The sequence below is a fragment of the Ursus americanus genome, chromosome 11, assembly GCF_024610735.1.
Source record: "Ursus americanus isolate L20-20 chromosome 11, mUrsAme1.1.p, whole genome shotgun sequence".
Taxonomy (NCBI): domain Eukaryota; kingdom Metazoa; phylum Chordata; class Mammalia; order Carnivora; family Ursidae; genus Ursus; species Ursus americanus.
The window spans coordinates 62384324-62398173 of record NC_142137.1 but is presented as its reverse complement, the minus strand read 5'-3'; the positions used below and the strand labels follow the sequence as shown (position 1 = coordinate 62398173).

At 36.8% G+C, this 13850-nt stretch overlaps 1 protein-coding gene across 12 annotated transcripts in view; it reads left to right on the top strand.

Moving 5' to 3' along the window:
• Window positions 1–13850, top strand: part of SYNE1 (spectrin repeat containing nuclear envelope protein 1) — a 443290-nt gene that overhangs the window by 74891 nt on the left and 354549 nt on the right. For all 12 annotated transcript variants that reach the window (XM_045805371.2, XM_045805374.2, XM_045805377.2 and 9 more), the window contains exon 3: window positions 8991–9052. In XM_045805371.2, the coding sequence (XP_045661327.2) occupies window positions 8991–9052 (62 nt within the window). The remainder of the gene's footprint in view (window positions 1–8990; window positions 9053–13850) is intronic.

Here is a 13850-nt window from a genome sequence, read left to right as displayed (position 1 = left end):
AGCCTCCTTCCCACCTGGTCCCAAGGCCAACACCACATGTTTTAGATTTTTGTTAAACAGCCCTATATTCCCAGTAGCAGTTTCCTTTTCACTTAGTCTTTGCTAAACTGCCACCAAAACTTAGTGGCTTAAAGCAGTAACACATTATGATTTTTCATGTTCCTGTGGGTGGGCTGGGTGTTTCCTCTGCTGACTGCAGCCAGAGCATATTTACTTGGATGCATTCAGTTGGAAGATCAGCAGGACCAGTAGGTCCACTGACTTGGATGTCTGACAGCTGGTGCTGGCTGTCACCTGTCTCAGTTCTCTTCAACGTGACTTTTTCTCTCTAGGATGCTAGATCAGCTTCCTTGTGTGTGGTCTCAGGGCAGAGTTGAGCCAAAATGGATCCTCAGGGCTTTTCAAGGCCCAGCCTCAGAAGTCATATAAAATCATGTCAGCCACATTATTGGTCAAAGCAAGTCTCAAGGCCAATCTAGATTCAAGGGGTGGGGAAATCCGCTCTAGGTGTTGATAGGAGGTACAGCAAAATCTGATTGCAAAGGCTATGATGATCAAGATAAGAGGAATTTGTGTCCATATTTCATAATCAGCCACAGCCTGGTTTTGTAAATTTTTTTTTTCATTTATATGTTTAACTTACAAATCTGAACATTGGGTAATTATAACCTCTATTTCATATGTTGACATAGTCAACATACCGTAAACCCTACCCATGTATGACATAGTGATGATTTTAGCAACTGTAGATCTACAATTGGGACAATACAGTTCTGATCCCAAAACAATAATTTGATTGAGGCCTTCTCACTGTGACTATTATTTAGTTAATTATGATTACATTGTCACCCTATGTTTTTGTTGTCTTTTCCTTTGTAGCCATGTCATTTGGTTGTGTCAGAAAGTTCAATCTACTTTCTACTTTAAAATTTCTTCTTTTTTAATAATAATATTTTTTATTATATTATGCTAGTCACCATACAGTACATCCCTGGTTTTTTATGTAAAGTTCGATGATTCGTTAGTTGCGTATAACACCCAGTGCACCATGCAATACGTGCCCTCCTTACTACCCATCACCAGCCTATCCCATTCTCCCACCCCCTCCCCTCTGAAGCCCTCCATTTGTTTACTTTAAAATTTCTTTCCAACTTTTTACTGAGGTGAAATCTTCTGCATCAGAAATAATGAATAAAACTTTATTAAATATAGCTAGGAAATTATGATTTAAAATTTTTGTTTTAAATTATAGCATCTGTATTTCAGGTAACTAAAATCTGTAATACTTTTATTTAAGCCATCCATGTCATTAAAGTACCTAAAGAATAAAATGGTAGTCTGCAAAAAAACAAAAAAAGTTAATCATAACCTATTGTAGGCTTCCAATGTATTAATATATGATACACTAATATTTTTGTAAAAGATATAACAATTTCAGACTTAACAATTATGTATACTTAAACAGTCTTTCTTATTGGTATTTTTATATTAACATAATTTGATTAAGGATGGATACACCCAGGAGTTCCGTATTTTGATCTTTATGATTGTTCATGACTCTGATAAAAATATACATCTTTATGTGCCTACCCATTTATGAAATGCTCTCTCAGAAATAAGTTCTTATAGAAGATTTGTTAAATATATTGAAATATTCTAACTTCAATTATTGTTAGTATTTTTAAAAACAGCATCTTTTAGGGGGCACCTGGGTGGCTCAGTCAGCTAAATGTCTGCTTTGGGTTCAGGTCATGATCCTGGGGTCCTGGAATTGAACCCTGAGGATCAAGCCCTGAGTCAGGCTCCCTGCTCAGTGGGAAGTTGGCTTGTGCCTCTCCTTTTGTCCCTGCCCCCTACTCATGTTTGCTTCCTCTCTCTAATAAATAAATAAAATCTTTAAAACAAATAAAAAACTCACCATCTGTTAGAAGGACAGTGGCGTGTATTTTAATTTTTTTTAATTTAGTAATGCTATTTAAAAGCTAACAACCATAGGACTCTCTTTCACAGTTTTACATATTATATATGGTAAAATGAAAATATAATTAACATGTTTGCAGGCAGTAAAATTTTCATGATTGATTGCAAAGGCTTCAAATAACCCAGGCCACTTTTTATAGTAGCCTCTTTGCTTATATTTGTAAGTCACTTGGGACAAACAACAGTTGTGCAAAATCAGCAAGTCACTGTTATTATGACTCATCAGGAGGAAAACTGTTGACTGTAGTCAGGTGTGACAGTTTGTTAATGGTCAAATTTAATCACTGTTGCTAAATTGGGCTTCATTTCTGCATGTGTCATGATCTTATCCTGAAATAGCAAAATACTTTAAAATTATATAACAGGAAAAAGAAATAGAGAAATTGAATATCAGAGCCAGCTCCCTTCATCTTTTACTAGTTTCTAGAGATGGGTAGTGCCTTGGAATTTCTGGGATTATTTCTTATAACAGCATTATCCAGGGCCATGCTTGTACAATAGCCTTCCAATATAGACCTCTTAAGGCCTAACAGCTTCCAGCTTCTGAGGTCTGTTGGACCAGCTGCCTTTGAAACAGAACCAGTGATGGAGACCTCAGGGGTGAAGGACTTAATATCCATAACTAGTTGTTTTTTTTTTTCTTTTCCCCTCACACAGTCGGGCCTTTAGAAAACAATCAAGGTTCAAGTTTAGAGAGGAGGAGAGATTGAGCTGCTTTTGCCCAGTAATATTTGGATCAAAACCTGGCCTTAAGTTGGAGCCTATTACAAGTTCTTACCTGTGGAGCACCCACCTCCTAAGCCAGCTTCTGAATTCTCACCTCTTCTTTGTGCGGACGCTGCCATCTTACCCAGATATTTCATGACGCATTTGCAATGCATCTGGGGCTTGCTGCTTCTCTTTCCTTCCTTGGATAGTGACATCATTATGCAGTTACCTATGATGGAAATCTAGAAAGCACCCCTAACTCCTCTCTGTCTGCTTCTCATAGTTACCGTGCAGCCATCTCATGGCCCTCTTAGCACCTCCTGAGAACAGAATTCATCACCTTTAACATGTGTTCTGCTAGTATATTCCCAAATATCCTCCCTGCTCCCAGCCTCTTCTCCTTTCAGTTAAGCCTCTACTCTGCCATTGGAATATATATTTCTGTGTCTCAGGTCTCGTATGATCATGTCTTTGTCCTGTCTAAAACTGTTGATGGCTCCCCATTGTCCATGAGATAGAGACCACATCCATGGCATCCTATTCAAAGACTTTAATAACCTGATTGTTACCTGTTCTCCAGGCTTACTCCCTTGTTAACCCTTCTTAAACCCTCTCCACTTTATAATCCAGCCATAACAGATGTTTACTGTCACTTTAATATATCATTCCATGCTTTTAAAAGACTGCCTCTTTCTCCTAAAAATTTCTCTACCTCCTTCAAATTTCTACTTATCTGATGTTTGAACTGAATCTTCCAGCCTGTGCCATTTACCCTATAAGAGAATTACTTGCTCCTGTATTTATATTCCCTCAACTTTTTTTATGTTCCTCCATTACAGTAGCTGACACATTGCCTTGAGCTATTATTTGCATACTTCTCTCTTCCATTTATTACCAGTTCCTTGGAGCAGGGCCGGATTTTTAGTCTCTAGCGCTTCCTTAGCAAATGCATCCATTCATTTCTTTATTAAGCATCTACTAAGCAATAATGAATAAGACAGTGATGGTAAGTCAGACATGGTCCATGCCGTCTCATCTAAAGCTTAGATTCAAGTGGTGGAAATGAACAGGCATCCAAAAGATGATGGTGTCTTCACTAGGCTGATCTTGATTTAGACGAGATATTGGGAAATGAAACCAACAACAATTCCGTATGAATTTGTTGTGGGAGATGAGGATAAGTAAAGACCCAAGGATGACCTCCAAATGACTGGCTTAAGAGCTAGGTGGATTTTAGTTTGCATTAATAGAAATTAGGGATTAACATTTATAAACAGGATTCACTTCTTATTCTCTGTGATTCCTTGAACTGGAGATCTAAGTTCACATGGGTGACGTAGACAAACTTTTCTGTGTTTACAACTAACATGCATGTTCAGCTAAATGTCTTAATGAATTACTTTTTTTATAATTTTAGTGGAAATATTTAGCATGCATACATATGGACACTTGGTAAGACCATATCATGTTGTTGCTCTGAAAAGTGGAAGATAGAAAAATCACTGTAAGAGTAACAGTTAAATAGACTTAAATAATGCTTCTTTAAATATAACTACATATCCATAAGAACCATAAACCTATATCATGTAAGTTAGGTCAGTTCTTCATCAACAGCTTTATAGAGCAGTGCTATTGTTCATAATGTTGTTTTAATGCAATGTGGTAGACATTCACTTCAAGTTATATATTAATTCCATGATTCAAACATTTTATGCTATTGGTATAAGATTTAATTACCAAATGTTGGGCTAAATTATTTAGATTTTTGTATCAAAAATGAATATTTGCCGACATGATGTTTTAAGAATTTTTCTTTATTTGGGGGAATATAGTAAGTAAAATCAGAAAATATTTACTTAGAATTCAGTTGGCTGTGTCTGATGATCTAAAAAAGCAGATTTCTAGGACCCAATAAACTCTGCTTTTGCAGCCATAATATAAATGGAAACATGTAGAGAATTTGCACTTAGATATATACAATGAATGCTACAAAAATACCCATAATTGAGCTTTCTAAAAAAAGGCCCTTTAGCCAAAGTCTAAATATAAACTCAGAGATTTACCATCAGATGAAACCATTATAATAGCAGTATTGTTTCATTAAAGGTGGCAGTAGTAAAAATATAATAATGTAAAATTAGGAAGTAATATCAATAGATTATTACCTAAATTTATGACTTATATACTTACACTATGCCAATTTAAGATTTTAAAACATTGATGTCTTGTAACATTAATAAAATTGTGCATAACCTCAAATTGAGTTTAAGATTTTATATATACTCTAGCTGTACTTATAGTCTATTTTAAACTTAGAATTGGATTTTATATATTATAGAAGTTCTGAATTCCATCAAATCTAGTTTGATTATTAAGATTATTCTGCTGCTACATGACTTTATTTATAGAACCTAAAGATTTTAAGGTCAAACTCAAAGTGATTTAACTATGAATTTATCATTTTTAATATGATTAATATTTGATATGACTAATATAGTACTTTCTGTGCTATCCTTGGGCAGTAGTATAATGGTGTAAGAACCTGACTTGTGAAGGCTAACACTTGGCTCTGCCACTGGGTGGCTTTGGTAAAAATGCTTAACTTCTATGTGCCTTGATTTTCTTATTTGTGAAATGGCATTATAATAGTTCCTGCTTGAAGATTTGTTAGAAGAATTAAATGAGTTAGTAAGTATATATTACATATGATATATAATAATTGGTTTAATTAAAATATAATGGGATCTATATAGAGACAAAGAGATAGAAATATCAGTGCCTGGATATACCTGAAACTAATATAACACTGTATGTTAATTATACTAGAATTAAAAAAAAAAAAAAAAGAATGGCTCAGAAGAATAAATGGTACCCTGGGTGCCTGGATGGCTCAGTCAGTTAAGCATCTGCCTTCAGCTCAGGTCATGATCCCAGGGTCCTGGGATCAAGTCCCACATCAGGCTCCCTCTTCAGCAGGGAGTCTGCTTCTCCCTCTACCACTCCCTGCTGCTCAGATCTCTCTCTCTCACAAGCTCTCTGAAATAAATAAAATCTTTAAAAAAATAAACAGTACCCTGACTTTGCCAGGAATATTTCTTTCTTTTTTTTAAGGTTATTTATTTATTTATTTGACAGAGAGAGAGACAGCCAGCGAGAGAGGGAACACAAGCAGGGGGAGTTGGAGAGGAAGAAGTAGGAGCCTGACTCTCAGAGTAGGAGCCTGACGTGGGGCTTGATCCCAGAACGCCAGGATCACGCCCTGAGCTGAAGGCAGATGCTTAATGACTGCACCACCCAGGCACCCCAAACCAGGAATATTTCTGTAGGGAAAGAAGACATTAATAATTTTGATGAAGGGATGATTACATACATGTAGATTCATCCAGAGTATTTGCTTGCTGAGTCATTTCAAACCGACCCATCAATAATTACTTTGATTCGCTGGGGAAATAACACCACTAGAAATAATTAAATGCATTTGGAACCAGAAGTTAAATTTGCATTATCACTTCCCATACCGCAAATAAGAAGACTTTGAAACATTATGAGTCATATGTTAGAGCACAGAATTTATATATTATAGGTGACAATAAGCTGCTTTTGTGCTAATTGATTCAGTTAGCATTTGCCAATACAGTCACACTTTTAATACAATAAATTATTCTTCATTTTTTTCCTGGTCAAAAAACATACAAAATGGAGTGATATTTTTAAAATTTGTCCCAAAGCATGTCATTTTAGTATTTTAAAACTTACTTTCTATAATTTCCAATAAATTATGGTTTTTTTCCCTCTACATTTAGTTGTCACCTAATCCTCAATGTAACAGGCCATTCCTATCATGAAAGGTCTAAAAAATATGTATTTTGGTTAGAGTCAGTTGTATCATAACTCAAAGGAAGATATGTAATCCAAAAAAATTAATAAATCAAATAAAATTATTAGAATTTAGCTTTCAGCAAAGTTTGACATGACATTGTCAGGCATTCATCCAATTCCATTACCTTTTTTCTTTTTTTTAGAACACAAAGAGGCTATATTTCCAGCTCTTTTATAGTTCAATTTGAGATTATATCTGGGAAAGATATGGACAGAAATCTATCTTCTTTCCAACTCAGCCCTTTAAACATTCCATATAGTTCTTAAATTCTTTTAAAAACAAACAAAAGAAAGAAAATAAACATCTGTGCCTGGTATGTAAAAAGTGTTGCCTATTATTATACTGGTTTGTTTTTGGTATGCACTTGAAAGTTTAAAAGCACATGATTAAAGTACATTAGAAATAATGGCATTCTGTAAATTCTATGGATATATCCAAAATTTCTCCAAATTAAAATGATTTGTTATTAATTTTCTTCATTCCTTCATTGAACAGTATTTTTTTTTTTTGGTCATATTTGTGGGTATTGGGAACTAAGTTACTGTCCTCGTAGGGCTTATATTCTCATAGGCAGTCAGGTGTTCTCAGCTGGAGCCCAGGAGAGGTCAGCTTCAGGGATGTAGATCTGAATGAACACTGTCCCCGAAAGGGTGAGGAACTGAAATGATGTCTTGTTCAACTGTGTTCCTCACAACATCTGATTGAGTGTTTTACAGACAGTTGACACTTGGTAGATGTTGGTAGAATGAATAAAATTCACCCTGTCTAAAAGATGCTAAACTGGCTCCTTTATGTCTGGCCTTTATATCTTTATGTCTCTACTTAAAGCCTTTCTGGACCCTACCTCTTTTTATTCCCCAATATTAGTTTTCTCTTGTTTCATAAGAAATTACCACAAACTTAGCAATTTAAAACAATTTTCAGGGGTGCTGGGGTGGCTCAGTCAATTAAGCAGACTCTTGACCATGGTCTGCCTTCAGCTCAGTCATGATCTCAGGGTTGTGAGATTGAGTCCTGCTTTGGGCTCTGAGTTGGGTATGGAGCCTGCTTAAAGATTCTATCTCTCCCTCTGCACCACCCTCCCACTCTCTCTCCCCCCTCTAAAAAAACCAACCAACCAACCAAACAAACAAACAAAAAACAATTTTCACTTGTTATCCTCAAACTTTTGTGGGTCAGGAGAGGCAATGCATAGCTTAGCTTAGATGCATTCTCTGCTCAGGGTCACACAAGTCTGCAATCAAGCAGACAAGTCCGTAATATCAGCTGGTTTGCATTTTTATCCAGGGGCTGAAAGAAGGAAGAATGCATTTTCGAACTCATTTGGGTTCTTAACAGAGTTCATTTCCTTGCGCCTCTGTGACTGAGGGCCCCAGCTTCTTGCTGGCTTTTGGCTGGAGACCACCCTTCACTGAAAGCAGCTCACTCTTCACTGCCACATGGCCCTCTCCAGGGACAGTTCACAACATGGCTATTTGCTTCTTCAAAGCCAGAAGGAGAATCTCTCACTCTGGTCAGCTAAGATGGAATCTAACATAAAGCAACATCTTTTTTTTTTTTTTTAAGTTTTCTTTTCTTTTCTTTCTTTCTTTTTTTTTTTTTTTTAAGATTTTATTTATTTATTTGTCAGAGAGAGAAAGAGAGGGAGTGAACAAGCAGGGAGAACAACCGGCAGAGGGAGAAGCAGGCTCCCCACTGAGCAAGGAGTCCGATGCGGGAGTTGATCCCAGGACCCTGGAATCATGACCTGAGCTGAAGGCAGACACGTGACTAACTGAGCCACCCAGGAGTCCCTAAAGCAACATCTTTATAGGTGGGACATCCCATCATCTTTGCCATATTCTGTTGATTAGAAACAAATCACAGGTACTGCCTGTAGTCACCTACACAAAGGTATGGACTTCAAGAAGTGGTGGGATCTTTGGAAGTCATCCAGTCTGGGTGGAGCCCCTGTAATGCCTCATATACACGGCTCTATCTTTTTACATTACTGTATAATCCTCTACTATACATATGCCCTTGCTTGTCTGTCTCTACTTCTAGATTTTTCATAGCGGAGACATTGCCCTGTTGTTTTCTGTCTGTCTCTGCACCTAACATAAAACTTGGCACTTAGTTGGTCTCAGTGAACTTTTTCCAAACAGCTTTATTGAGGTATAATTGTATAGTGAGCTTTCAGTAAGTGAATGAAGGTAAACATAGGGCCAACACATTGAAAATTTTGAAGCATTTGCTGATAATGTTTAAGGGAGGAGTCAAATTGGAGTTGTACTGACACTTCCTTCAAGATAACAATTGGCAAAATGGGTTAGAAGGTAAAATAATATTATGATTACTTCTGGACTTTGTAACTTAATATCTTTTAGGATACAACTTCATGTTAAACTGTGTCATCTAACTAGATTCATTTTTTTTCTTCTAGATGAGCAAGAGATAGTACAAAAACGTACTTTCACAAAATGGATCAACTCTCATCTGGCCAAGGTAAAGGAAACTACCTACCGTTATATGTTTACTTATTCGGAGCCAATAAATCATTAAATGCCAAGTATAATAAAGAAACACTGCTGGCACTCTTGTCCCTAATACTAATCAATGATATTGGCAGTTCTGTCAGTTTAACTGTTGCCCACCTGTGCCATTTGCTCACATTGTCACTGAGAAGAGATGAATGGACAGCTAGAGTCAAGAGCAGTTACTTCATGTCAATTCTGTGAATTCTCATCAAAATAGTTCAATTATTTCTTCTGTACTAATGTGTATGTCATATGGAAAGGAGAATTTGTGCTCAATTTTTTTTTATGCGTTTGTTTCTATTTGGAACAGAAAGGAACAAGGAATGGTCTGTCTTGAGCAAAGAATTTAGTCTGAGTAGATCACGACTGGGGTCCCCTCTTAGGTGTTTGATAGAAAGTAACCATGGTGGCAGGACACTAAAAAGACTAAACATTCTGCAATTATCCACACCGACATTAGGTTGTATCAGGTGACTGTGTATTTGTACATTGTAATGACTTTGAACATAAATGCTACTATAAAACAAATCCCAGTATGGTAACATTAAAATAAAAGTAGTCTCATAAATATGCAGATGAAAAAAATATGTAAACCAGAAAACATTGCATTTGTAAAAATAGATATAGATGACAGGACAGTTGTCTGAATTCAGTTAATGGATCCTGTTGCTGGGAGTGGTGCCTACAGTGTGCGAGACATAAACCTATGAGCAGTTTTTCATTAGGGACTTCCCCAAAGCCTCTTTTACAGTTCAGAAATAAACAAAGCATGGCGATTTATTACAGTCCCATTGTACAAATTAACTGCTTACTGCATGCCTAAGCTAGGTTTTGGAGACAGGAAAATATTGGTAAGACACTTTCCCAGGCCGTGAGAAGCTCACAGTCCAGTAAAGACAGAAGACTAAACGATGCATCTAGATACAGGAAAAACTGGGATAGTCTCTCCCATAATCTCTTTTCAAAAGCCGCTTGATGAGAAGGGAATTCTCCGGCACACTGGTTGCCCCCAGAATCTGCCCTGTGAAAAGGCTGTAAATGCCTCTGGGGGCTCATTTTCTCTGGTCTTGGCTGGTGCCAGCCGGCCATTACTTTGCTACAGAATTGTCACTAATTGGGGAACATTATTTTTTTCCGAAATGAAAATAGAGTTATCGTTTTTTTTTTCATATTGTTAAGAAGATTACACACTAATTGTAAGTAATATTAATGATAAAACTCTTACACAGTGTAAAGAAAGTAGAAATCACCTTCAATCTCACGATATTGATATAACCATCACTAACATGTTGATTACCATTTTTCTACACACAGACACACATAATTTCACAAAAATGGTTTTGTGTATGCCTCTCTTTCACTCAGTAGATATTTCCATGTTAATAGATACAGAGGTATGTAATAATTTTAATGGCTGAATAATATTTTATTATAAATATTATTATAATTACTTACAAATTATGAATCATAAATTAGCCAGTCGCCTATTGATGGCCATTTAAGTGGTTTCCAATCATTTAATTTTATGTAAAATACTACATTGAAGTCCTTGGACATATATCTTTGTACACTTGTGTGATTTTTCTACTTAGGATAAAATTCTAGAAGTCGGTCAATAGTCAACAGATATAAATGTTTATAATTTTAATATATACCAAGAGCTTGTATGAATGTCCATTTCCTTAACACTATTAACACTCTAATCTGATTGGCAAAAGTAATTTATAATTAATTTTTTCAGATTTTTAAAAATAGGAGTTGAACACCTTTGTGAAAGTTTTTAAAGTAGAATTATTAAAATACACTCATCTGTGTCCTGAAGGGAAAATCTTGAGTGTAAGCCATGACATACAGTATATGAAAAGCCTTTGTGAAGGGGTTATATGCCAAGAACTTACTTCAAAAATGTTTTTATCATTATTTTATCATTGTTCCAAGTTACTTTACATACTTATGTAATAACTGATTATTGGAATAGGCTCTACAAATGTGTATCCTTTCCTGTTCTCTTTTCTAGCCTTGCTTTATAAAGTCACCCCTGTAATTTCCCATCTAAATATCTAAGTCCTACCTTTAATGTATAGTGCCAGTCTCTCTCACTCACGAAGTCATTTCTGGCCACATGGGAAACAGCCTGTCCCCTAGCAGACGCTCTAAGCATGGTCCTGGTTGCCCCTGCACCCCTCCCCCAGTGCCATCCCTCTGTCTGCTCTGGCTTTCCTGGTCTAGTGAAGTAGAATCCAAAATCTTAGCTCTTCTCCAGAACCTGTAGCATAGGTGGAAAAGTTGAGCATGGCTTAAATTGTTTTGTACTGTATATCTCATCTTCCCAGCAACCATGTAAAGTCTTTAATGCCTATGCTGATTCTTGGAATTTCTTTATAAATCTAAATAGCTCTAAGCACAGCCCTGAGTACCACACAGAGGTGCATTTTAATACAAGAGCAGCAAAGAGTCTTTATCTTATTTTGTTAGAATAGTAAGGATATCACATGGGGAAGAATGATTAATTTCTGGTACTGTGTCAAGTGTTTTACATGGGTTATTTTGTAACACACATCTTCATATGCCTGGTAAGGGGTGCCACTGAGATTTTAATCCAGAAATGAATCTAAAGTCCATATGTTTTCCCTACTCCACAAATTTTTGTATCAAGTGTATTATTTTGAGAAAACCCAGAAACTTATTACCTCCACAACTGCTCCATCATAACCCTAATGTGATAGAGATTTTGTTTTGTTTTGTTTGTTTTCTCCTCTGCATTTTGATTTCTTTCTTTCTTGGGTCATCTTGAAAACCAAAAACTTAAGCAGCACATGATACCAATACTTGCTCTCCTGAACTTATTTATACTGACATTGTAGTATCTTGCCAAGCATAGCTAAAACCCTCACATTCATTTGAGACTGTTTTTCCTTTTCTGACTCATATTTTGAAGACATTAAAAAAAACAAATCTGACCCCATGGCCTTACCTTGGCAGAGTTTTAGGATGGCTGTAGAGTCAATGTTTGTCTGCATTTGTCTTAGCAGCTAATCACATGATTCCCCACTCATTCCTCTCTCTTTCCCATCCTTTGCCCACCTTCATTCCTATTTGAGTTTTCATTTCTAGCCCTATCTTTCTCATTCTTCCTCCCACCTCTTTCCTATGCCTGTACCATCTCTATTTTTCCCACCCTATCTCCTACTCCGGTATACCTCCACCCAACCCCCTTTCTGTCTCTATCTTAATTTCCCCATACCCATCTTTATCCATCTCTTTCTGTCTGTATCCTATCCCTACAAAAACACGTGCAACCCACACATCTTGGGCTTCACAGTCTCACTGAGGTCACCTTTACAGACACACCCAAACTGAAATGGAAACACACACTTCCCATGCCTTTGCAATGTGCTCACTTACTTCTGAGATGAGAATGAAAATATTTCACTTGCAGCAGAAAAAAAAGGTCAACCTCATATCTTTGGCCTCTGGATCAGGACATGTGTCACTTTTCCAGCTGCCAACACTGGAAGGTCTGTTTCCAAAGCCATTCTGTGATGCTTGAGTGTGCTTTGTGCCATCACTCTAGCACCTTATGGACATGGGCAGCAGGCATGCACGTGCACGCACATGCACACGGGTGTGCGTGTACACCCATAGGCAGCTAAGCTTCACAGAAGTATATATTAGGCCCAGGGTTTTACTGAGTCTCTTATGAAAGCAGCTTCATGAATTTTTGGTCCTCGGCTCCTAACCACTTATCAGCAACACCCACGCTTTCAGTCACAGGGAAGTCCTAAGTACTCACTAGAAGAAATAACCCACAAATAAGCAATTTGACCTGTCTCAACATGTTTGTTTGTTTGTTTGTTTGTTTGTTTGTTTTATCCCGCAGAGCTTTTTGAAACCAACTTTCTGTCTTTCTTCTTGATGATTAAATAACTAAGGCAGTGGTTTATCCTATAACTAAGAGATAATCTACCCCCAAGATGGAGACATAATTGCTGTCAGCTTTGAAATGATTGAGTACTCTATAATTTGTTGGATCAGATTGAGTCTGGTTTGATGTGTTTTTTGTATGTTTGCTTGTTTACTTTGTCCAAAAAATACTCAACAAATTTAGACCCCATGTTAGACAGTTTAGGCTGTTATAAAAAAATACTCTAGACTGGGGGACTTAGAGAACAAACATTTATTCCTCATAGTTCTGAAAGCCTGAAGAGTCCTAAGATCAAGGTGCTGATAGATTCGATTCCTGGCAAGAGTCCTCTTTCTGGCTGGGTCCTCACATGGCAGAGAGAGAGAAGGAGAGAGAACTCTGTCTCTCTTGCTCTTCTCAAAAGGACACTAGTCCCATCATGAGGGCATCACCTCATGACCTCATATACATCTAATTACTTCCCAAAGGCTTCCTACTTCCAAATACGATCACACTGGAAGTTTAAGGCTGCAATTTGGATTTGGGGGACACATAAACATTCAGTCCATAACTGGCCCCAAGTTCATTCTGAGGTTTGGCTTGAAGCACATGAGAATTTCTTCCAAACTTAAAAGGATGAAAACTTAATCTTGGCATGAGGATTTCATTTCATTGTCTCATTTCATTTCATAATCTCAGAACCAAACCACTTAAAAAAGAGTTAAAATGCATTTTATTCCTTGGTTGTCTTCTTTTTCCCCTATAATTTTCTGCTGACATCTACCAATAAAGGAAGAAAATGACCCATGTTGAAAATATTTTTTGTGCTAGTAACCAAGATATTAGTCTTTAATTCACTTAT